Genomic DNA, 21,358 nt, shown 5'->3' on the forward strand with positions numbered 1-21,358 from the left:
TCACGATGATTTCATGTCCGACGTGTTGGTATAAAATTAGCCAGCCAGGAGAATAACCTCATCCTGTCACCTTTCTTTCCTCAATGAATTTGCTTCTTAAGCGTCTCCCTTCCACGTAAGTCGTGTTTCCATGCATACCAGGTCGTTGATGCAAGACGACTGACCGCGTATTCAACGTAGCGCTCGCTTAGCTCCGTCTTACCGAGCCTTGGCCATCCCTACCTACTCACGTTTTTTGAGTACTCGTGAGTAGAAAACTTATTCTGTCATCATCGTATAGTCGCGTACTGATCCCTATTCTTATTAGATGCCACTCAGTCTGCCTGTGACCCTGATGAGCCTCACTTCCTGCAGTCTGTAGAAATGTATTACGATGACGCTGCGCGACTTAGCAACGTCAACCCTGGTACACTTGGCCATATCAAGGCTGTTGACAGCTTATTGAGAGTTACTTTCCCTATTGAGACGTCTGACGGCAAGACTGATATCATTGAAGGTATAAGGTTTTTATTTTGGGTGTCCAGCCTTTCCCCCTTTGTACTCCTGACTGACTTTTTGGTCATTCTGCTTTCCAGGTTACCGTGCTCAACATTCACGTCATCGCCTTCCCGTCAAGGGTGGTATCCGGTTTAGTGACGAAGTCGACCTCCAAGAAGTTGAAGGTAAAACTTGAAACTCGCTTGCTTATGTTGCTCTATATCGGTTCTCACTCATAGGTCGATTTTATAGCTTTGGCAGCCCTCATGACCTTCAAGTGTGCTGTTGTGGATGTTCCTTTCGGAGGCGCAAAGGGTGGTATCAAGATTGACCCTAAGAAGTATACAACTGAACAGCTTGAACGTATTACCCGTCGTTATACCATGGAGCTCTGCCAAAAGAAATTTATTGGACCAGGGTATGTTATTATTATAAATTTGCCCCCTTCGAATGGCGCGCGCGCGCCGTATTTTTGGGTGATATCATCTTCTAACTCCAGCCCCCCCTCAAAAAATTTCAGCGTTGATGTTCCTGCTCCTGATGTCGGTACTGGCCCTCGTGAAATGAGTTGGATTATGGATACCTATAGACAATTCAACGCAAGTGACGTGAATGCTGCCGGTTGCGTTACTGGAAAGCCTATTGCACAAGGAGGCGTCCGAGGAAGAAACGAGGCTACTGGTCTTGGCGTTTTCTATGGTATCCGAGAATTCTTGAAGTACCCTGAAATCCAGAAGAAGACTGGCCTCAAAGGAACCGTAGACGGAGTGAGTGTTGTCGTTCAAGGCTTCGGTAATGTCGGTTACTTCGCTGCCAAGTTCTTTGAAAACAATGGTGCTAAGGTCATTGGTGTTGGCGAACGTGACTGCTCTATTTATGACCCCAAGGGTTTGGACGTTGAGGCGCTCTTCCAATTCCGCAAGGATAATGGCACATTCCGCGGCTACTCTGCCTCAGCCACTATTATCGATGAGCCTGCAAAGATCCTCGAGGTTGAATGCGATATCCTCATTCCTGCTGCTTTGGAACGTCAAATCGGTCTTCGCAACGTCGACAAGATCAAGGCTAAGTTGATTGGTGAGGCTGCCAATGGTCCCATTACACCTGGCGCTCACAGAAAGTTGGAAGCACGCGGTATCCCTGTCATTCCTGATCTTTTGTTGAACGCTGGTGGTGTCACCGTCTCTTACTTTGAATGGTTGAAGAATTTGTCTCACGTTCGTTTTGGTCGTATGAACAAGAAATGGGACGAATTGAGCAAGACCAAGCTCGTCTCTCTCGTTGAGGAGAGCGCTGGCCGCAGTCTCACTGAAGCTGAGCGCAAGCAAATTGTTCACGGTGCTGAAGAGGCCGATCTTATCTACTCTGGTCTTGAAGATACTATGCACGAAGCTTGCAAAGAGACCCGAACCACTGCCAACCTCAAGAACATTGATTACCGAACTGCTGCCTTCGTTAACGCCATCCAAAAGATTGCAACTGTCTATGAAGGCACTGGCATGATCTTCATGACATAATATGACCTGTACAATTATGATTCTTTCTCTTCTTTTACAATGAAAATATAAACAAACAATCACGCCATAACTTTTTCACTTTTTAAATGCAAACTGGTTCATCCTAATTGACGTGTAAAAGTCACCGATGTGAATGTATTTTTGTTAACTGTTGCTGTTCATTTGTGGTTCAAAAATCGGCCGAGACAAAAGCTATCGGATATTTCAGTCACAAAATGATAGGATTCCTCACCTTATGGACTTTGTCAATGAGATACTGATTGAACAAATAGTATTATTGTTTGGGAGAAATAAACAGACTTAGGCAAGGTTAAATTCGTTCAACACGATTGAGGGTATTGTTGTGAATGATGGGGTCCATGCCGGAGTTGGATGGAAAGTGGAACCGAAAGTGAAATTCATCAGTGTTCCCAGGCCGATTTGTTTTTCTTCGTATCCTAAACCATTCATTGTAAGTGTCCATCATTGTAATCTCGATTGAGAGTAGCAGGATAACCGTCACGTCCCAACGAATTCTTGGGAACGCTGATTGACGTGTCACTTGCATAACACACGGAACCAAATTCTGAGCTGAGATTACCGTCATCTCATCTGATTCCTTTTTGCGTAGATTTCCATTATGGCGTCCCAGCAAGACGGTCCTCCCGTGGACGAAGGGCCTATACCTTTTTTTTCTGGCCCTGATGATAAAGATCCGTTCGGATCGCTGCAACCGGCAGCTGCTCCTCCGCAACCCAAGCAGACTTTACCGCCAAAGCAAGAATCCGCACCTAATGCAGGAATTGCCACGGTGGGCGACGCAAGCGCATTGTTTGGAAATACTCCAGCGCAAGACCAGTCCATCTTTTCTCCATCTAAAGAGACTTATCAACCATCTCCGGCTATTGAAGCCTCGCCTTTTGGAGGACAAACCTATTCCGGCAGTAATAATGATTCTTTCTTTGATCAGACCAACCCATCCTCCTTCTTTGATGCACCTGCTCAGTCTGCTGATGTAACCTCTCAGCAACACTACGGTCACAACGGAATGCAACCCGGCGATCAGCAAGTTCCCAACTATGGTACTCCGCTCCAACAACAAGGCTACAGCCAACACGATGCTTACCAGCAAGTACCTTCTGCTGACCAGTCTTACGATCAGCAGCAATATGCATATGGTAATCAATATGATCAAGGCTCCGCCCATTCACATCAGCAGCCGGCTGGCTACTCCTACGAACAGGGAAATATGTATACGCCGCATAATCAGCAGCCTAACGATGCGTATGATGGGTACACCACCCATTCTGCTTACGATCCTGCAGCATACCAGCAATCGCAACAACAGGCTTCATATGAGGTAAGTACTTATTTCAATTCATAAGCAGTACGGAGGCTCCTATCATACTAAGTAATATCAGTCTTACGGACAGCATAACCAAGAACAACCACCGGCTAGCCATGATCCATATGCTCCACAGGACCATTCAACCCCTGAGCAACAGCAGCAGACGTACGATCCATCTACATATGTTGATCAACAGCAATCACATCCTCCGCAGCAGAAAGAGCAGCCGCCCGTAAATCAGGATGCATATGTTTCGCAAAGCTATACGGCGCCTGAGCAGCAACCATACGATCCGTCCGCTTATTTCAATCCGCAGCAGACGGAGCAACAAGCGCCTATTCATGACCAACAACAGCAGCAGTACGATCCAGCGGCTTATTCCGAGCATCACCAGCAACAATATGACCCAGAAGGTTACTCTGAGCATCAACAGTCGTATGACCCTAGTCAGCAGCAACAGTTTGATCCCAATGTTCATTATTATTATGACGAAGCGGGTCAATTGCATTACTACGATCCCAATACCAACCAGGAATATGACTTTAGTCAATATGACTACTCCCAACAATACTCCTACGACCCAAATCATGTTGGAACCGAAGCTGAATCATTGGATAAAGCGCATGAGCAGGACCAAGGCCAGCAGGAAACGATGGATTCGTTTGAGCCGCCGGTTCAAGATTTCCAAGCTGGACAACAACAATTTGAGCAGCTTGGAGACGCTGCACCCCACACTGAATCGACCGATGATCCTGTGTCCCATGAAGAGCCTGTTAGCCAATCCGTGCCTACTCAACTTTCTCAACACGATAATGGCCATTCCTACTTTGACGAAGGAGAATCTTATAATCCTGACATTGGGGATAATTTTGTCACTGAAACCACGCCAGATACTGGTGATTTGGATGACTTGGTTCTAGGTGGTGAGCAAAATGCACAGGCTCCATCACTGGCTACTCCTGCTGCTCCGCCATCGGCACTTGCACCTCCGCCCAAGGCTGCTCCGTCTGTGGATGAAATTTTGCAGCCATCAGCGGAAACAACTGCAGCTCCTGCTCAGTTGTCGGTGACAGAGGACAAAATTGTGCCAGAAGTTGCAGCAGACGACAGCGGAGAAGTTGCAGAATCTTCTTTCAATGAATATTCGACGAACTATTATCCTCAAGATGTCTCACCATCCCAGGGGCCTATTGAGGAGCCATCGTCTTTGATGTCTTCTCTCAACCTTCCTCCTCAATCTTACCCACCTACTGAGCAGCCTGCAGACCATGAGGTCGAAACACAAGAATCTTCCCTTCGAAGAGACTCTACAAGATCGTCTCATCATGGAAATGCGGCTATGGACATGCATACATCACATCCTCCAGTCTCACAATATACACCGTCTGAGCCACCTCGTAGTGTACAGTCTTCACTGTCACCGCCACCCTCTTTGAGTGCCTTCTCGGTCAGCGCACTTTCAGTCAATTCACCTGGATTGTTTCCCTGCCCGGACCCTGAATGCCAAGGAGAAAACCCGTCGAAGGCTAAGTTCTGTTGTGAGTGTGGTCGACAACTTGCTGCTTTATCGCGTTCACCTACTCCGGCTGTTTCTGGTCAGCAACCAAACAGAACCTATTCCAATGATAGCTCAGCTTACTTTCCGCAAGGCGATGCACAGACACTTCCACAGACTTATGTTCCAACTTTACCTAATCAGCATGTCCCTCGGTCAGGTTCACCACTTACTACAGTGTCAACACCCCATGACCCATATACCTCTCAAGGCTACTATGGAGCAGAGAATTACGATCCATACCAACAGCAATACGGTAGTAATGATCAACAGTACGCTGGACAATATGATGAGCAATACAATCATCAGTATGATGAGCAGTACAACCAGCAATACGGTGACCAACAATACGGTGATCAACAGTATGGTGAATATGGCATGGTTGACCAGCCCGCTGAGACAGAGCCAGCGATCAACGACCCTCTCAATCGTGGCCAAGGTTGCCCTATCGCTGTATTTGGATTTGGCGGTAAATTGTGCTTGATGTTCCCTCATACAGTACAGCGCTACAGCGGTGGCTATGGTGCCGATAACAACTTCGCTCCAACACAAAATGTGGTTCCCGGTGATGTAAAGATTCGAAACATCAAAGATGTATTGACTACAACCGACAGCAATACCGTTGCCGATCTCGCAAATTTCGTTGGGCCGCTTGTCATGGATAGCAAAGTTGGAAGTAAAGCAAAGAAAAAGGACGCTATCAAGTATACTAGTGAGCGGATTGAATCTTTGAAGGCTCAAATACAGAATCTGCAAGGAGATAAGGAAAAGATGCTTCTGGAGTCTAGAATCCTTCTCTGGCGGGTCGTTATGGCTGCTCTAGAAATAGACGGGCCTCTAGTAGACAAGTAAGTATTCTAGTCATCTTTAAAAAAAAAGCTTTGTTGATATGTCTTCTGTATATCTAATCCTCCCAATTTCTTAGTGTTAAATTTGATGAAAGTATCCGCAATATTTTGTTTGCAACTGACGTGTCTGTCAAGGATGACAATCTATCCTCGTTCACTGTACCAGCGGATGGCCAACAGACTACTGGGCAAATACAAGATAGCTACAATATTGATTTGCTAGAGACTCTCCAAGGTCACTTAATGCGTGGAGACAGAGAAGCCGCCGTCAGATATGCTGTCCAGGAAGATCTTTGGGCACACGCATTGATCATTTCAAGTTGCGTAAACAAAGACCTTTGGAAAGAAGTAATCAATGGATTTGTGGAACGTGAACTATCATCGCAGCGATCAGATGTTTCGCAGCAACCAAAAATTGTCCAAGGTGATCGCCAAGGTCTTCGTGTTTTGTATGCGTTGTTTGCGGGTCAAGGAGCCAAAGCGAGTAAGTATTCATAATTGAATTGTCAAGAGAGCAAGATACCGTCGTGTACTAAAGATTTATTTTTCAGTTTCTGAGCTTGTTGTGTCCGGATTGCATGGATTTAATAGACCTTCGAGTGCTGCAGCTCCGTTTTACCCTAATCATTCGCCAACTCTTGACATTGAAAAATTGTCTCACTGGCAAGACACTCTGGCGCTGATTCTTGCCAATCGAACCCCTCGTGACATCGAGGCCATGACTGCCCTAGGCGATATTTTAAGAGACTCTGGTCTAGATGATGCCGCCCAGATATGGTATGTATGCTCTGCAAAAAATTAAATTGTGCGTCCATGCTCAATGTGTTAATCAATCTACTGTCTAAAGCTATCTGGCTTCTCCTCAAACTTCTATCCACGCGGGAATAGATACTCCCAACGTACGTCTCACCCTCATTGGATCATCGAGCATGCAAACCATGTGGCATGATATAGAGGCTATTCATTTGACAGAATTATGGGAGTTCGCTGCTGCTGCGAAACAACCTAGCGGCTCACAAGGCTTACCATTTTTGCAAGGCTATAAGCTCGTCTTAGCATGGATTCTTGCTGATCACGGTTATATTGTTGAAGCGCAGAGGTATTGCGAAGCAATGGCAGGGATACTCAAAGCCCATACCAAGGGTAGCCCTTATCTGCACAAGCATCTACTCGAAAAACTCAAAGAATTGAACGAACTTTGTGAGATGTCAGGTCACGGAGCTGGGTAAGTGTCAATCCATCATTTCGTTTATGAAGTGACCTGCCGTCAAATATCCTAATCGTACGATTTTTTATGTTCTATAGTGCTGATAGTGCTACCTCTTGGTTGAAGCAAAAGATACCAAAGCCTACCTTGGATTCTATCTGGGGTTCATTGGAAGGCAAATTCAACAAGTTTGTTAGCGGTGAAGATCTTCCAGCCATCGAACCAGAATCTAGGAAATCTACAGAAATCGTAGGGTCCAGTATGCCTGAAACTAGCTTACCTGCGCGAAGTGCATCTGCAGTTGATATGCGTTACAATAATGGTGCGTCAGCAGATTGGTCTCGACGAGCTACCACACCTCAATCTGGAAAGTATGGTACGGGTATGCGACCTATATCCCCTGGTAATCAATTTGGCATGGGTGGTCTCCAAGGTTTCAGCCCTCTTAAAACTGAAGAAGTTGTGGAGGAAGAGAATACCTCTTCGTTGCAAGTTGACAGTTATGGAGGCACACCAAATAATGAGAGCGCATATTCATACGGCCAACAGCCTCCCAAAGGTGTATTTAGCCCATTCGGTCAGATACAAGCTGACACCGTTGATGAAACCCAAACCGAAAGCTATCAGTCATATCAGCCTTATGGTGAAGATACAGCTGGTGGTGGTTGGTGGTCTGGTGGCGCTAACGATATGGCTGCCGACACTGGAGCAGCCAATATTGACTCTAATCAGTATAACACTCCTGTGAATAGCTATGAGCCTCAACAGTCATATGAGCCAGCAGCCAATATGACCAGCAATTACGATGATGATGACCTTGGTCTTGGAAATAGCTCTTCCAGGAAGGATCGTGCTCAGCCTCAAGAGTCTGTGCCATCAAAGCCTACAACTCCAGCTCCTGAGAGATCAGAAAACGAGGCAAATGAGAAGAAGGAAGCGGATGACAAGCAAGGTAATGATAAAAATCCTGTGTAAAGCTGATCCGAGGTGTAAACCAATCTGCTAACGCGTATTAAATTATCCCTAGAACCTAAAGGAGGCTGGGGCCTATTTTCCATATTTTCTCGCTCCAATACATCAACTCCTACAGATAAAAAATCTGTAAGAGCTAATCTTGGAGAAGAGAATTCGTTCTATTATGATAAGGAACTGAAGCGCTGGGTGAACAAAAAGGTGAGGAGCGTCAATAGTAGCGATGTAATCACTATTGTATTAGCATATAATTCTAACCCATCGTCTTATTAGGCTGGTCCTGATTCAGCTCCATCAACACCTGCTCCCCCGCCACCCAGATCAGGTAGCTCATTGTCTAATCCTCCCAAACCAGCTTCACCAGCTCAATCCTCAGCACCGCCAATGTCTATGAAACACTCTGTATCGTCCGGAGGACCGCCACCACCGCCGCCAAGTGGAAATTTGCAACGTGCCACATCTGTCCCTGCACCTGGTCCACCACCGGGCGTTCCATCACCAGCATTCTCTACACCACCACCACCAAGTGGAACGGGAGCGGCAGCCAAAAGACCTGGTGCCGGACGAAAGCCAATGCGGTCCAGATATATCGACGTATTTAATCAACCTCAGCAGTGAGGAACTCAAAATGAGAAAGCGCACTTTTTGTCCATAGGATTATGTGATTTAGGAAAAAAAAGAAGTAGCATAGTCTTTCTGAACTAGAATCAAACATGTTCGTATTTTCGTGATAGCAGAATACAGTAACATTTGCAATCAACCTGTGGTTTGACGCTGACTTTGAAATGTCAACACGCATTAGCAAAGACGCACTTTCTCACTTGTGAATCACACTCATCTCGGACTCGCGTCATCATGTCTTCCAAATACTCTACTTTACCTGACATTGTAAGTCAACTTAGCTTCATCTTTACTCAGGGTCCCTTTCGCTTATGATGTTATGTTAGGATGACCAACCTGATGTCTTTGAAACAGAAGACAGCGAAGGGAACGATCACATTCGCAGCTTTGAGAGTCAGGTACAGTTGATATGGGGATTGGAATTATACAATACCAACAATTATCATCGTGTTTAAACGCATGTAAACGATGTAGGAAGCGCAATATAGTGATGACGAAAACGAAGACGTCGATAAGCAAGGAGTGCCACTCAAAGACGCCGCTTCACGTTTCCAGGGAGCGGTTGTAGATGCATCTGACACAGGTAACGCCCTACCTGCAACCTTAGATTCCTTTTCAGATCTCCGGTTTTTGCTAATTCGGCAACATAGATTTTTCAGATCGTCTGACTCGACGCCGTAAGGCCATGTATCGAACTTTCATTAAACGGTCAACATTGGAAACATCGGAATATGAGCTACTTCCGAAAGATCCTACATTGCATGAGACGTCACTTCAAAAGCTCCGTCGCCTTCAATACGAACTCCAGGAGCTGTCGGATGAAGTTGAAAAGAAGAAGGTTTGATCTGACTTATGCAACATTGAAAAGCCCATGTGTCATTCATGCTGAAACCGTGGATGAATTTCCTTTCCAGGAGGATGAAGTGACCAGTACAGAAGTGCGTCAGGGCGACCTCCTGTCGCAGATATCATACCTACAGTCTGACCTCTCTCGAATCAGCAGCAGTCTTACTGGCCGCGGAGAGGATGAGCAGGATGGATTGACAGCACAGGCCGCAGAGGCTCGACAACTAATCAAACAATTGGAAGTGTACAAAAGCATCGTTGCTGCTGACGACCATGTTCCAAATGAGCAAGAGAAAGGTGCTGCCCCAGCTAAAGATGCAAATGGAGAGGTATGCCATACCCCATCACGACTGCGTTTTACAAGTATGGCTGACGCAGCATTTCTTTTTTCAATAGACTTTGACCTATGAATTGTTTTACAACCCTAAAACAGCGCAACATTTCAAGCAAGCCCAAATTGTTGAGATCGATAGCCGTATTGCAAAGCTTGAACAATTGATCGGTTACAGCTCTGGTGATAACGTCGATAGCTTGGTCAGTGGCTCAAGGCAAAGAATGCGCCGATCGTCTGAACAAGTGGCTAACCGTATCACTTCCTTATACAGCCAAATAACCTGTCATCGACCTCCATTGTTGCCTTGGTGTCGAAGCTGGAAAAGCAAATGACTGTCTTATCTCAACCAAGACATTTGGACATGATTAGCAGACGAGTCAAATTGGTCAACAGTGAACTCGATAAACTCAACGAGCTTAAGCATGGGAAAGGCGAAGCTATTAACAACAGCAGTTACGGGAACAACCAGAAAAACGGAGAAGTAAATGCTGTCTCAGATGCTACGGACGATAGAGTATGTATTTTAAGGATGACTGTGTAACAGAAGTGTCTGTGTAGAATTAACCGTCCTGTCTTTAGATCAACACTCTATTTGACTTGATGAAGAAAGTCGAACCTATGTTAAACATAACTCCGGCAGTACTCACACGATTAAAGGCTCTTCAGGGGCTTCATACGGAGTCTGCAACATTCTCTGAGTCGATCAAGATGATATCTGAGGAACAGGCGAAAATCACTGACGAGTTAGAAAATTTAGGTGGAGTCAGCAACAAGGTGAGCTGGAAAATTCGGGGAGAATTTTTTTTTTTTTTCAAAGTGGCGTGCTCTGGGTGAATTCGTCTTGATACTGACACAACGTGATTTCGCAGCTGCAAAAATCCTTCCAAGAAAACGATGCCAATATACAAGCTAATATGCAAATCATGGATGATAGAATGACAGATCTTCTTCGTCGCATCAATAATCTAAATACCAGTTCCTAAATCCTTTTTATTTTGTTACCTATACCCTCAAAGCAAAATCAAAATATGAAATGATACATGCCTTTAAGAGACACTGGTTTGAAGTAGAGCAAAAAATTTCGGTTCAAAAACTGATGATTTTAAAAACCGGTTTTGCTGGGTATCACTGTTATCACAAATTAAACCCTTATCGTTTACCATGATTTCTGTGATAGACATAGAAGTGCTCTCCTCTGCCTAATCTAATACTTCATAAAATGGTTCACTAGCATGAATGGCGTCTAAATGGTTTCAGGTTGTTACATGCAAGAATTTTTCATGACGTTGCCTAGGCCGGCCAAATGGCGGCGCATTATGTGGAAAATGTGTCATTCGGGATGGATGGTTCCAAAAAATTTTCTGGCGGGTGGAATATGCTATTGGAACCCTGGGGTTTCATCGCCCAAATTTTTTGTAAGGTATATAGACCGCCTGATGGACCCTCTTTCACCGATTTTTTCAGTCAAGTTAATTCTCACTTCACTTTCCCTTATCTTCACCCTTATTACCAACAACTCAAAGGATGTCTGCACGGTACTTTCCAGGATCTACTTTTCATGATACCAATAGCATCGAAACCATCAACAACAATGAGAAGCATCCTCGTGATTTGGAGCAAGCTCCAGTCGAATTCCACGCTGTAAAGCGTACCATGGGAAACCCTAGTGTTCTTGGTCTATGGTCTTTTGGCATGGTCACCATCTTATTGGGTACTTATAACCTATTTTTGCCTACCACCAGTAACCACATCATCTTCCCAAGTGGCTTTATGTTTGGCGGTCTGGCTCAATTTATCGCTGGCTTTATGGACTTCTGGTACGGCGGAACCTTTGGAGGAACTGTCTTCGTCTCCTATGGTGCTTTCTGGACTGGACAAGCCCTCATGATGTTGCAACAGTTCTCATCTACTCTTGATGCTTATACCACCAAGGCTGATGCAGATATCGCAACAGGCATCTATCATATCTTCTGGGCAGCATATACTTTCTTCCTTTTCGGAATCTCTTTGAAGGTCAAAGGCGGTAACTTCCTTTTGAACTGGTGTCTCGCCTTCGTCGGTATTACCTTACTTTTGGAGGCATTGCAAGCTTTTACTGGACTTTATGTCCTTCTTCGTATTTCTGGTGTCACTGCCTACCTCGCCGCCATTGGCGCATACTACAAAGGTTTGGCCGAGCTTATGGAAGAACAAGACGTCGACATATACATTGGTTACAGACATTAAATGTTCCATTAGAACCAATTCACTATTAATGTACATACATAATCATAGACACTTTCCTTCATTGACTTTCATTTCACTATCAAAACCTCATTTGCTTAGCATATACGCATTCAAAAATCATAAAATAACACCTCAAATCTAATGTCAAGTCTGTAATCAATTGAATGAAGATTAACACCCCTCCCGCTCAATGTTGGGCGATTTGACATACTTCCTTCCATTACCTCTATCTGCTTTATCAACGTACTTGAGATAACATCATTGCTGCATGGGAACATATATCGATCGACAACGTTGACTTGAAAAAGCATAATTTTTTTAAGTCTCGTGAATCGCATGGCGGTGTTTCACATAATGTCTTGATCCATTGTTCACTTGACTATCAATGTTCATGGGAGCTTTTTTAGGTTTGTTTTCCCATCTGTTCAACAGATGAACGCTACACCCTTTGTGGAATCCTAAAGTCTGCCAAAATGGGAAAGCGATAGATCACTTGAAAACGAAACACCTTGAGATGATATTCATGGACGTATCGAACATCAACGTAATTGTGTTACTTCAGTTCTCGCGATTTAAATTTTAATAGTGAAACAATGGTTACAAGGGGTTGAGAGGCGACATACAGGAGAGTTTTTAGATATACATTTAAGAGAGATCAGGCCATCAACAGCGTCCTTTTGGGTTGACAGCAGCTACTGTGGCTGAATCAACACTTGTTATCTGGCCATCATCAATGAGCTCTGCTAGCATTAATCCAGTAACTGGTGCATTCAAAATACCCCAGCACGAGTGTCCAGTGGCGATATATACACCACGGGAGTTAGGATGCTCTCCAATCAATGGAAGGCCATCCTTTGATGTAGGAAGATAACATGCTTGTGCAGCCACGAGATCAGCTCCTTCCAAATGTGATGGCGATGCAGCTGCAGCAAGTTGACGAAGAGTGGCGATGGAAGATTGCTTTATCTGGATTTTTGTCGCCGACAAAGGTAGTGGTTCATCATCAGTCTCCCCGCATATATAAACAGTGGAATCCGGTCTAGGGTATATCTAGATAGAAAAGATTTAGAGAACGGACCAGGCGTATTATGTGTGTGTGTGCTTTTTTTTTGTTTTTACCTCTGGGTCATAAAAGTTGCGGTTTAACTGAATGCTGCAAAACAAAGCTTGGGCAGGCACTTCACTGTTGGGTTTCAATACTATACTATGGGCGCGTGCTGCAATGATAGGCAGTTTCCCTCTTGGTGACTTGCTGGATCTCATAGGTAGCGTACTGCTCCATGGACCCATGCACACTACAACAGCATCACCATGGATCTCAGTATCGTTGTCCAGTATTACTCCTGTCAACTCGTTGGTCGAACTGTCCCATACTAGACTTTTTACGCCTTGGCCGCACAGCACTTCCACACCTCGGTTTTTAGCTTCGTCAATGAGCTTGTTGGTAAAATAGTAAGGATGTACTTGAGCAGTCGTTTTCTTGCTTCCCATAGACTGAATTCGTTCAACTTTCGAAGTGTCGAGCCACGAAATTTCGCCGAGTTTTTTGCCATCTGCGGCAGACCCCATGGTAACAGCATACGTATCGACTTTACGATAGCCGTAAGATTCCCCATTCAGTTCTTCAGCAAGCTCTTCGTGCATCCGAAAAGATTTACTGGATAGAGGTCCTAGCTCCGTCGATTCTGACCTTTTGATGTATTGTCAGTTCACCATCGTTTCACCGCTTCTATACACCTCCCATCGACTTACCAGTCGAGTGCTAAGAACCCTCCACTTTTTCCGGACGCAGCTTGTGCCACACCAGTTTTTTCAACGACAGTAATTTTGAGATTGGGATTTTTCTTTGAAAGAAAATAGCTCACCGAAGCTCCAACAGCTCCAGCGCCGATAATAATAACATGTTTGTGGTTATTTGACATAATGCGAAAGTTGGAATTGTCGAGATTTATGAGTGTCGTCCCAAGATCAGACAGCGTTTCTTTTTAAGTTTACATCGAGATGAAATGATGGCGGGTCACGTGCGTGACAACCTATGCCGAATCAGGCGTGTAATTACGTTGGCTACAATGCTTTGGATCAGTAGACAAAGGAGGTTCATATTAAGCCATATTGCAAGGGACATATATTATCATCTGGTTGCAGTATGGGTGATTACCGTGTGCACCCATCGTCATCATTTTGTTCTGCTAATATTCTGTTATGTAGAGTATGCAGTTGTTCAGTTAAGTAGGAAACCACTTATACACCCACCGCATTCCCGCCAACGAAGATAATATTGACAGCCCGAATGTAGTAAATCTCTGAACTTAAAAGACGTCTATCAGATTCTATCGTTTACTTACCGCCGAATTCACTTTTCTGGTAATACTCACCCCGCACGTTGGGCGGCGAGCTGCCGTTGACCATAATTACGTGTGAAAAAATGATAAAAAGATCCTACACGTTCCTTTTACACTTTATGATGTGATTGTGATGAATATCCCTTTTTTTTTGTCTTGCTCTTCTCTATCGTCAAGTTTCGGTATTGTCAGTCACCTTTAACAGTGTGCCTTTCCATGCCGGCAAACTTGTGTTGATGAAGGAAGGTTGGGTTTTCCATGTCTTGTCAACAGAGTAAGGTGGTATATTTACCGAATGATGGCATAACGCATTTAAAGAATAAGATAAGGGCTGTTGACGGTATAGCGGCATAGGGTAAGGATAAAGAGGACAAGAGACTTGGTAGCAAGCAATCTCGTTCAAAAAAAGGCTGTTTATGTTGTGAAGGTTCAATATATGCATGTTAAAGTGAATTTCAAGGCACTCAAAAATAAAAATTCAACCAATATTCATGAATGATCCTTGGCTTCATAAATCAATACGTCTTTTAGCGCGGACAAAATGATATACAGTATGTTGAGATTCAATGGTGCGTCCAAATTTAGCAATCAATTGGTCTGTGCGCAGTTGGCGCATGCTACGTAGCACTCTTTGCAGACGTGATCAAACGGTCTAGTCAACAGTATCAGCAAAAAATATTGCTTCCATCTCTAGGTAGCTCACATCTGTAAAAAAAAAAAAAAATTGACTTGCACAAAAAAAAATGCAAAAAGGAATGCCTTCTACCAGAATCGAACTAGTGACCTTCTGCTTACTAGGCAGACGCTCTGCCAACTGAGCCAAGAAGGCAATTTCTTATTTGGGAAATTTTGATATTATACTTGTTCCCTTGAACATAAAAGCACACATCCATCAACACTTGGTATCATTTGCTTGGCTTTTCTTACTAATAGTTTACTTCAAAAGAAGCTCCATATAGATATTGAAAAAATTAAAATTGATTTGCGCTTGTTTGAAAAGAATATCTATAGTAGAAAGTACAGTTGGACGCTTGAAAATTTTTCTCTGATGATTGCCTATTGTATATTTCAATATAACCATCTGACAAGCAACATCTTAAATATATGGATGCTTAATTTATCATCTAAAAAGTGATATCCACCTTATTTTTGACTGAAACGGAGTTATCACATGCATCATGACTGTAAAGAGTCGTACTGGAAAGTGCACTTAGATTTGATGGATATCATTAGCAAATCTCACAAAGTACGCTGTGATAATATAGCGTCCTTTACATGCTTCTACCACATGCTGTTCTCTAGGAAACGCATATAAGAGCGTAAAAAGTATTTGGGAGATATGAGCAGAATTTCATTTTCAAATGACAGTATGTCTCCCCGTCAATACGTAAAAATCGCCTGTCCAGTCCACTCCCTACAATATATATCTAGATCAAATAAAGAGACTTGCCAAGTTGACACGAATTTTCCGTCATATAGGTAGGGCCAACCACTATTTTATTGCCCTATGACTGGATTTAAATTGAATTTTTCTTTGAAGGTAGCCTTTCGATCCGATACTAGTAGTTAAAAGGACTGTTGAAAATGTAATGAAGTGATAACAAACTCGTCTGAAAGCGCCTGTCTGCAAAGTTTATTTCACAATCCGAATTTCGAAATGCTAAAGCCACTTACGGCTATACAGCTCATCAGTAGTCATATCCCCGTTTATGTTTGTCTACATTGAATTTCATATATCCTAGAAGAAAAAAGGTTACGATACTACTACGGTGGGGTTTTGCTCAGGTAGCTGTAGTCTGACGGTTCTCTTGGGATATGCAAGTCCCGACTATTTTATACACCAAAAAAATAAAAAAATTGGTTCCAGCAATATTAGATTTACAATTAAAAACGTGGTAGGGAGAGATATCTGCTAAAAATTAGGATGATTCAAAACATATCTTTCTAATAGAATTGCTAGTTCAAGTAGCCAATATTCTAAGAGAAAGATTCCGTGCCGTTTTTTACAATTTTATTGCAACAGAAATATCGCCAGGGTTTATATGACAAAATTACGTTTTCTACCACATATATCCGTATTCTATGACATCACGTCGGTCAGATAGGCGACATACGCGGCCGCGCTAAGTGTTCACACCTTGTCAAAGCAACCTTAGTGATCACCATGGAAGAGATTGGCGTGCAAATACTACCCTCTGTAAGCACAAAGACATCTTCAAAACCGAACTTTTGTTCAAATTACAGCGTTACTAACCCCCATTTCCTCTGCAGCACAAAGAACTTGCTACTCCTAAGAACAAGACTACGCTGTTGGAAGAACTCGCAGAACAGGATTTGTACACAAAACTAAAGAAGCTCCAGCGACATTTAGAATTCCTCGAACTGCAAGAAGATTATATCAAGGATGAGCAGAAGAATTTGAAGCGAGAGCTCATTCGAGCCCAAGAAGAAGTGCAACGTATACAGTCAGTACCTTTAGTCATTGGTCAGTTCCTGGAACCGATTGATCAGCATACTGGTATTGTGGGCTCCACCACTGGCTCCAACTACGTTGTTCGCATTCTCAGCACAATCGATCGTGAACTCTTGAAACCAAGCGCGTCTGTAGCTCTCCATCGCCACTCCAACGCACTTGTTGATGTTCTTCCACCGGAAGCTGACAGCAGTATCGCCATGTTGGGAGCGGATGAAAAGCCAGATGTAGCATATTCAGATGTTGGTGGATTAGATATACAAAAGCAAGAAATCCGAGAAGCTGTTGAATTGCCACTCACGCACTTTGACCTGTATCGTCAAATCGGTATCGACCCACCACGCGGTGTTTTGCTATATGGTCCACCCGGTACTGGTAAAACCATGTTGGTTAAAGCAGTTGCTCATCATACGACGGCGAGCTTCATCAGAGTGGTTGGATCTGAATTCGTACAAAAATACTTGGGTGAAGGTCCACGAATGGTCCGTGATGTATTCAGACTAGCTCGCGAAAACTCACCCTCCATCATTTTCATCGATGAAATCGATGCTATTGCCACGAAGCGTTTCGATGCTCAAACCGGAGCAGATCGAGAAGTCCAGCGTATTCTTCTTGAATTGCTTAATCAGATGGATGGTTTTGATCAAACGTCGAACGTCAAGGTAAGGAAACGTCGTTCTCGAAAGGTATATAATCACGATCATGGCTAAGTCAACACCCTAAATTAGGTCATCATGGCAACGAACCGTGCAGATACACTTGACCCAGCATTGCTGAGACCTGGTCGATTGGATCGTAAAATAGAATTCCCCACACCCGACAGACGCCAAAAGCGACTGATTTTCAGCACAATCACAGCAAAGATGAATCTCTCTGAGGAAGTTGATTTAGAAGACTGTAAGTAAAACGTCAAGAGGAGTTGATCGGCATTAAATTCGTATCCTAACTTTTTTTTCCTTACGTAGTTGTTTCGCGACCTGATAAACTCTCTGGAGCAGAGATTGCTGCCATCTGCCAGGAAGCAGGAATGCATGCTGTTAGGAAGAACCGTTATGTTATTCTCAGCAAAGATATTGAGAAGGGCTACAAGTCCAATGTTAAGAAAGCAGATATCAACTTTGAATTTTATAAATAACCACCCGACTGACAGTAATAAAAATTTGTTTGTCTTCTCTTTTTTTTTCTACATCCTTTTTTACACATGGACGAACTATTTTCAAAGCTAGCTCTTCAGACAGCAAATACAGTAACTCGGATAGCGATCAACCATGCAACAAATGCAGCACTGGTTAGTTTAGAACATGATATGAACCGTTTCCATTGGATTTGATAATTGAGACTCCCAGGGCCCTAAAGAGAAGTGTGACCTCTTACTTGCTAAAGCAACCCAAGACAAAGCAACAACAGCATGGTATTGAAGATCTCCAGAGACAATTGGATCTACGGATAAAAAATCTAAAGGTATGAAATGGAGTGAACCGTAGCAATCCAAGGCGATCTGACTTACGCGCCTTTCCATTGACAGCCTACGATTGACATCATTGCCAGGCGAGTAGCGGATGGGCAAGAAGACTTAGAGCCGGCTTTGGAAATGTGCAAAGACCTACGACGAGATATTGATAGCTTCGGTGCTGATATTGACATGGAGTCAAAGACAACCACAACCACGCCCGACTTTGTGGCACTGCAACTTCGTAACGTCTTACAAAGAGTGGATGATACCATCCCGTGGTTGCAGCTAGCTTTACGAACATCGGATATTGAAAAAGGCACGCGAAGAGGAGCAAATGCCTCGACTTCTCGTTTGCTGAGAGCTGCGTCTGTTCTACGTCAATGCAAGGATGGCGACAAAACAATCGAGTTCAACTTGCGATTGTATTCTATGTTCCTTGGCAATGTCCGACCCAGTACGGCGAAGGACTTTACTTGGAAGGAAGACTACCATAAGTGCAAGGTCACTATAACCAAGAAGTCGGCATTCAAGTACGAGCTTAATATCGAAGAAGACTTAGATGATTTGAGGTATCATGAGGAAGGTGAAAAGGCCGGACAGCTCAACTTTGACATCAGTGATCTCCAAAGAATGTATTATACCAAGAGCGGCGAACTTTTGAACATTGAAGATTCCAAAACACCTGTACTAGTATTAAAGATAACCAAGAGTGCTGCTGCTAATATCGCTGAGACTTCATCAGACAGCAAGGGCAATACGTCCACGCTGAAGACCATCAGCAGTGACGAAGCGCACGCTGCAACATGGTACGCTCTGGAAGAATGGAAGGAGGAGGATGATGATGAGTCTGATAATGAAGACGATGAAACCCCAGAAAAACAAAAAGCACAGGCGTCTGAGACCCAGAAAGTCCCCTTCCATCCGACTCTTCCTATTCTCGAAGCAACTTTACGACTAGCACAATTGGAAATCACGGAAGAAATGGATGTATTGCAAGCAGGTGATGACTTGATTGATTTATACATGAATTGAGTTACATGTGAATGAGATGTTACATATCAGTCCACCTTACGGATTAGGCTGACTGAAAATAAAGGTGCTGCTTCTTCTCTAAAAGATGACTGTTTTGCGATTTTTATGATATTATCAAGGATAGAAGAAACGCTAAGCGCATCTACCATTGGGTTAGACTGTGATGGCATATGCACCGCAATCTCTGAGGGTGGATATTCTTCATCAGTGTATTCTCTAAACGCCGGGAAGATATCGACGCCAAGTTCATCCAAACCGATTCCAGGGTTCAAAGGCGATAAGGCGTAATAGTATTCCATGACACGGCCAACGTACATACACACTGCTGCTGCCTTTGGGCCGAGAAGACTAACAATATCTTTGTAGATAGGATCAGCCACCTCTCCGCCTTGTCGATGGGTCAGAATTAAGGAAAGCGCTGCTCGATGGTGGTGGAGTAAACCGGGGATGTTGGAAAGTTGGCCACCAGCAAGTGGCATGTGGAAACCAATGGTGGCTCTTGATTCCTTGGGGTAGTGAGTGAAGAGGTTGGACAAGTAAATGGCACAAGGCAACAGACGGTGTAGCTGGAGAGGATGGTTGGGTTCAAGGTAAAAGGGAGGAATGGCTCTCACGACTTTTTTATACAAACCATTGAATTGATCTTCTGAAAGAGCATATCGAGATGCTTCTGCATATTGTTTGATACCTTCAATTGCTGGGTCTTTTGATTTTTCCTCCAGGGATAGCATATTGAAACAAACGCCCTGACGAACACCACCTTCACTAAAGTATACGGTTCGCACCTTGAAGACTTTGAATAGGGCAAGGACCAAGAAGCTGCAAGCAGGGATCATGGTTGCTCGGCGCTTTGAAATTCGGAAAACTTTGAGTTCCTTAACAAGGTCCTCAGGTGCTCGATCGACATATTTCTTGGCCAACTTTTTGAGGGTCTTTCCCGAGATAGAGTATCCATTGATGATAAGTACAGGATACTGGCGGCTACTTTGTTCATTATCGCCACCATAGAGTTTCGAGTCCGACATACACATATAGCCCAATGCTCGGAATCCACCACCCGAGAGATAGATCGTATGACCATCATTGGCATCACTTTGTGCTTTGATTCCATCTGGCACCTCAACCTTCTCCAGAGCATCTGTAAGCTCTGCTATCAATTTCTGGGCAAATTTTTCGCGCTCTTCGTCATCATCGTGTTCAATTAAAAACTTCTTTAGCGCTGCCGCGCCATACGGTAATGAAACGGCGTTTTTACTGCTGCTAAAGCCTTGCTCAGTATTGGAAGTAGTGGAATCGCGAATGAGATAGTTCAATTCCACTGATCCACCGCCTAGATCCAAAGCCAATCCACGAACATGATCAAATGAACCTAGAAAAAAAAAAAAGATGAAGACGATACAGTGTCAAGAGCGTCAGTTCCCCGACGAAAAAAGAATGAAATGTAGAGAAAAACTAGAATTCATACTAACCAACGATGCCCATAGCCGAGACCAAAGCTTCTTCCTCCTTACGTAACAGAATTGTTTTCCAACCAGTGGCCTGGAAGATCCTGTCCTGGAATTGCGCTGAATTCTGTGCGATCCGAGTAGCCTCGGTAGCGATCAAACGGACATTACCAGGGGCAACTCCCGCTTGGTCACATATAGCTTTAAATCTCAAAAAGCTGGTGATGACCTCGTCAATAACGTCCTCAGGGATCACTTTGTCGCTGCTTTGGGCGTCAAATAGAGAAATAGGGGCACGTTCCTCGTACAGGACAGGAAGGTGGCGGGCCAGAGAATGTATGATACCAAAGCGAATCCCGTTGGATCCCATATCGACCACGCCGAAAGGTGCCTCTACTGGAGGAATTGTCAATGGCATTTTCAAATGGAAGGACTTCTGAAAAGAAAGACGTAAGGTTGTCTGTTGGTTGACCTGGCAGTGTTTTGAAACAGATCATTGTGAGCGGCGCTTATATTATTTGCCAAAAGTGGCGCCAATCAAACGAATTTGGTGGACGTCATTGCATCTGAGTGAAGGAAGCTTGGGGGATATCATGTCAATGGCTAGTAACATAGTGTATAGGTTTCAAATATCCAGGTGTTATTTTTTCCATAGTCTCTCCAGGTGTGACAGCACGTGAGAC

At 43.9% G+C, this 21,358-nt stretch overlaps 10 protein-coding genes and 1 non-coding gene across 11 annotated transcripts; 8 read left to right on the forward strand and 3 right to left on the reverse strand.

Moving 5' to 3' along the window:
- The first annotated feature begins 3 nt into the window (after positions 1-3).
- Positions 4-2,253, forward strand: K450DRAFT_219989 (uncharacterized protein). The gene is made up of 6 exons (XM_051585467.1): positions 4-115; positions 181-245; positions 308-496; positions 576-662; positions 730-895; positions 998-2,253. Exons 1-6 carry the CDS (start codon positions 84-86, stop codon positions 1,992-1,994), a joined length of 1,536 nt encoding a protein of 511 aa, XP_051448792.1. The 5' UTR covers positions 4-83; the 3' UTR covers positions 1,995-2,253.
- A 278-nt stretch (positions 2,254-2,531) lies between these two features.
- K450DRAFT_219998 (uncharacterized protein) lies at positions 2,532-3,460 on the forward strand. Its single transcript, XM_051585468.1, has one exon. It carries the CDS (start codon positions 2,614-2,616, stop codon positions 3,355-3,357), a length of 744 nt encoding a protein of 247 aa, XP_051448793.1. The 5' UTR covers positions 2,532-2,613; the 3' UTR covers positions 3,358-3,460.
- A 205-nt stretch (positions 3,461-3,665) lies between these two features.
- On the forward strand, positions 3,666-6,848 carry K450DRAFT_220000 (uncharacterized protein). The gene is made up of 3 exons (XM_051585469.1): positions 3,666-5,724; positions 5,802-6,208; positions 6,276-6,848. The coding sequence occupies exons 1-3, from the start codon at positions 3,974-3,976 to the stop codon at positions 6,524-6,526; spliced, it is 2,409 nt and encodes an 802-aa protein (XP_051448794.1). The 5' UTR covers positions 3,666-3,973; the 3' UTR covers positions 6,527-6,848.
- K450DRAFT_220001 (uncharacterized protein) lies at positions 6,333-8,695 on the forward strand. Its single transcript, XM_051585470.1, has 5 exons — positions 6,333-6,501; positions 6,572-6,949; positions 7,030-7,883; positions 7,959-8,104; positions 8,177-8,695. Exons 1-5 carry the CDS (start codon positions 6,443-6,445, stop codon positions 8,519-8,521), a joined length of 1,782 nt encoding a protein of 593 aa, XP_051448795.1. The 5' UTR covers positions 6,333-6,442; the 3' UTR covers positions 8,522-8,695.
- A 1-nt stretch (position 8,696) lies between these two features.
- K450DRAFT_220007 (uncharacterized protein) lies at positions 8,697-10,819 on the forward strand. Its single transcript, XM_051585471.1, has 9 exons — positions 8,697-8,791; positions 8,851-8,922; positions 8,999-9,107; positions 9,175-9,362; positions 9,439-9,699; positions 9,767-9,904; positions 9,976-10,218; positions 10,284-10,478; positions 10,574-10,819. The coding sequence occupies exons 1-9, from the start codon at positions 8,759-8,761 to the stop codon at positions 10,685-10,687; spliced, it is 1,353 nt and encodes a 450-aa protein (XP_051448796.1). The 5' UTR covers positions 8,697-8,758; the 3' UTR covers positions 10,688-10,819.
- On the forward strand, positions 10,820-11,985 carry K450DRAFT_220009 (uncharacterized protein). Its single transcript, XM_051585472.1, has 2 exons — positions 10,820-11,124; positions 11,228-11,985. Exons 1-2 carry the CDS (start codon positions 10,952-10,954, stop codon positions 11,928-11,930), a joined length of 876 nt encoding a protein of 291 aa, XP_051448797.1. The 5' UTR covers positions 10,820-10,951; the 3' UTR covers positions 11,931-11,985.
- Positions 11,986-12,372: 387 nt separating this feature from the next.
- Positions 12,373-13,893, reverse strand: K450DRAFT_182534 (uncharacterized protein). The gene is made up of 3 exons (XM_051584394.1): positions 13,683-13,893; positions 13,050-13,620; positions 12,373-12,980 (listed from the first exon to the last, which is right to left on the reverse strand). The coding sequence occupies exons 1-3, from the start codon at positions 13,850-13,852 to the stop codon at positions 12,594-12,596; spliced, it is 1,128 nt and encodes a 375-aa protein (XP_051448798.1). The 5' UTR covers positions 13,853-13,893; the 3' UTR covers positions 12,373-12,593.
- Positions 13,894-15,028: 1,135 nt separating this feature from the next.
- Positions 15,029-15,101, reverse strand: K450DRAFT_t12. Its single transcript has one exon. It is a non-coding gene; the product is annotated as a tRNA-Thr (tRNA).
- A 1,307-nt stretch (positions 15,102-16,408) lies between these two features.
- K450DRAFT_220016 (uncharacterized protein) lies at positions 16,409-17,945 on the forward strand. The gene is made up of 4 exons (XM_051585473.1): positions 16,409-16,469; positions 16,544-17,407; positions 17,474-17,642; positions 17,711-17,945. The coding sequence occupies exons 1-4, from the start codon at positions 16,437-16,439 to the stop codon at positions 17,878-17,880; spliced, it is 1,236 nt and encodes a 411-aa protein (XP_051448799.1). The 5' UTR covers positions 16,409-16,436; the 3' UTR covers positions 17,881-17,945.
- Position 17,946: 1 nt separating this feature from the next.
- K450DRAFT_220018 (uncharacterized protein) lies at positions 17,947-19,243 on the forward strand. Its single transcript, XM_051585474.1, has 2 exons — positions 17,947-18,206; positions 18,271-19,243. The coding sequence occupies exon 2, from the start codon at positions 18,337-18,339 to the stop codon at positions 19,228-19,230; it is 894 nt and encodes a 297-aa protein (XP_051448800.1). The 5' UTR covers positions 17,947-18,206; positions 18,271-18,336; the 3' UTR covers positions 19,231-19,243.
- K450DRAFT_220021 (uncharacterized protein) lies at positions 19,244-21,222 on the reverse strand. Its single transcript, XM_051585475.1, has 2 exons — positions 20,700-21,222; positions 19,244-20,599 (listed from the first exon to the last, which is right to left on the reverse strand). Exons 1-2 carry the CDS (start codon positions 21,091-21,093, stop codon positions 19,257-19,259), a joined length of 1,737 nt encoding a protein of 578 aa, XP_051448801.1. The 5' UTR covers positions 21,094-21,222; the 3' UTR covers positions 19,244-19,256.
- Positions 21,223-21,358: the final 136 nt, after the last annotated feature.

This window comes from Umbelopsis ramanniana, assembly GCF_025399195.1.
Source record: "Umbelopsis ramanniana AG unplaced genomic scaffold K450scaffold_3, whole genome shotgun sequence".
Taxonomy (NCBI): Eukaryota; Fungi; Mucoromycota; class Umbelopsidomycetes; order Umbelopsidales; family Umbelopsidaceae; genus Umbelopsis; species Umbelopsis ramanniana.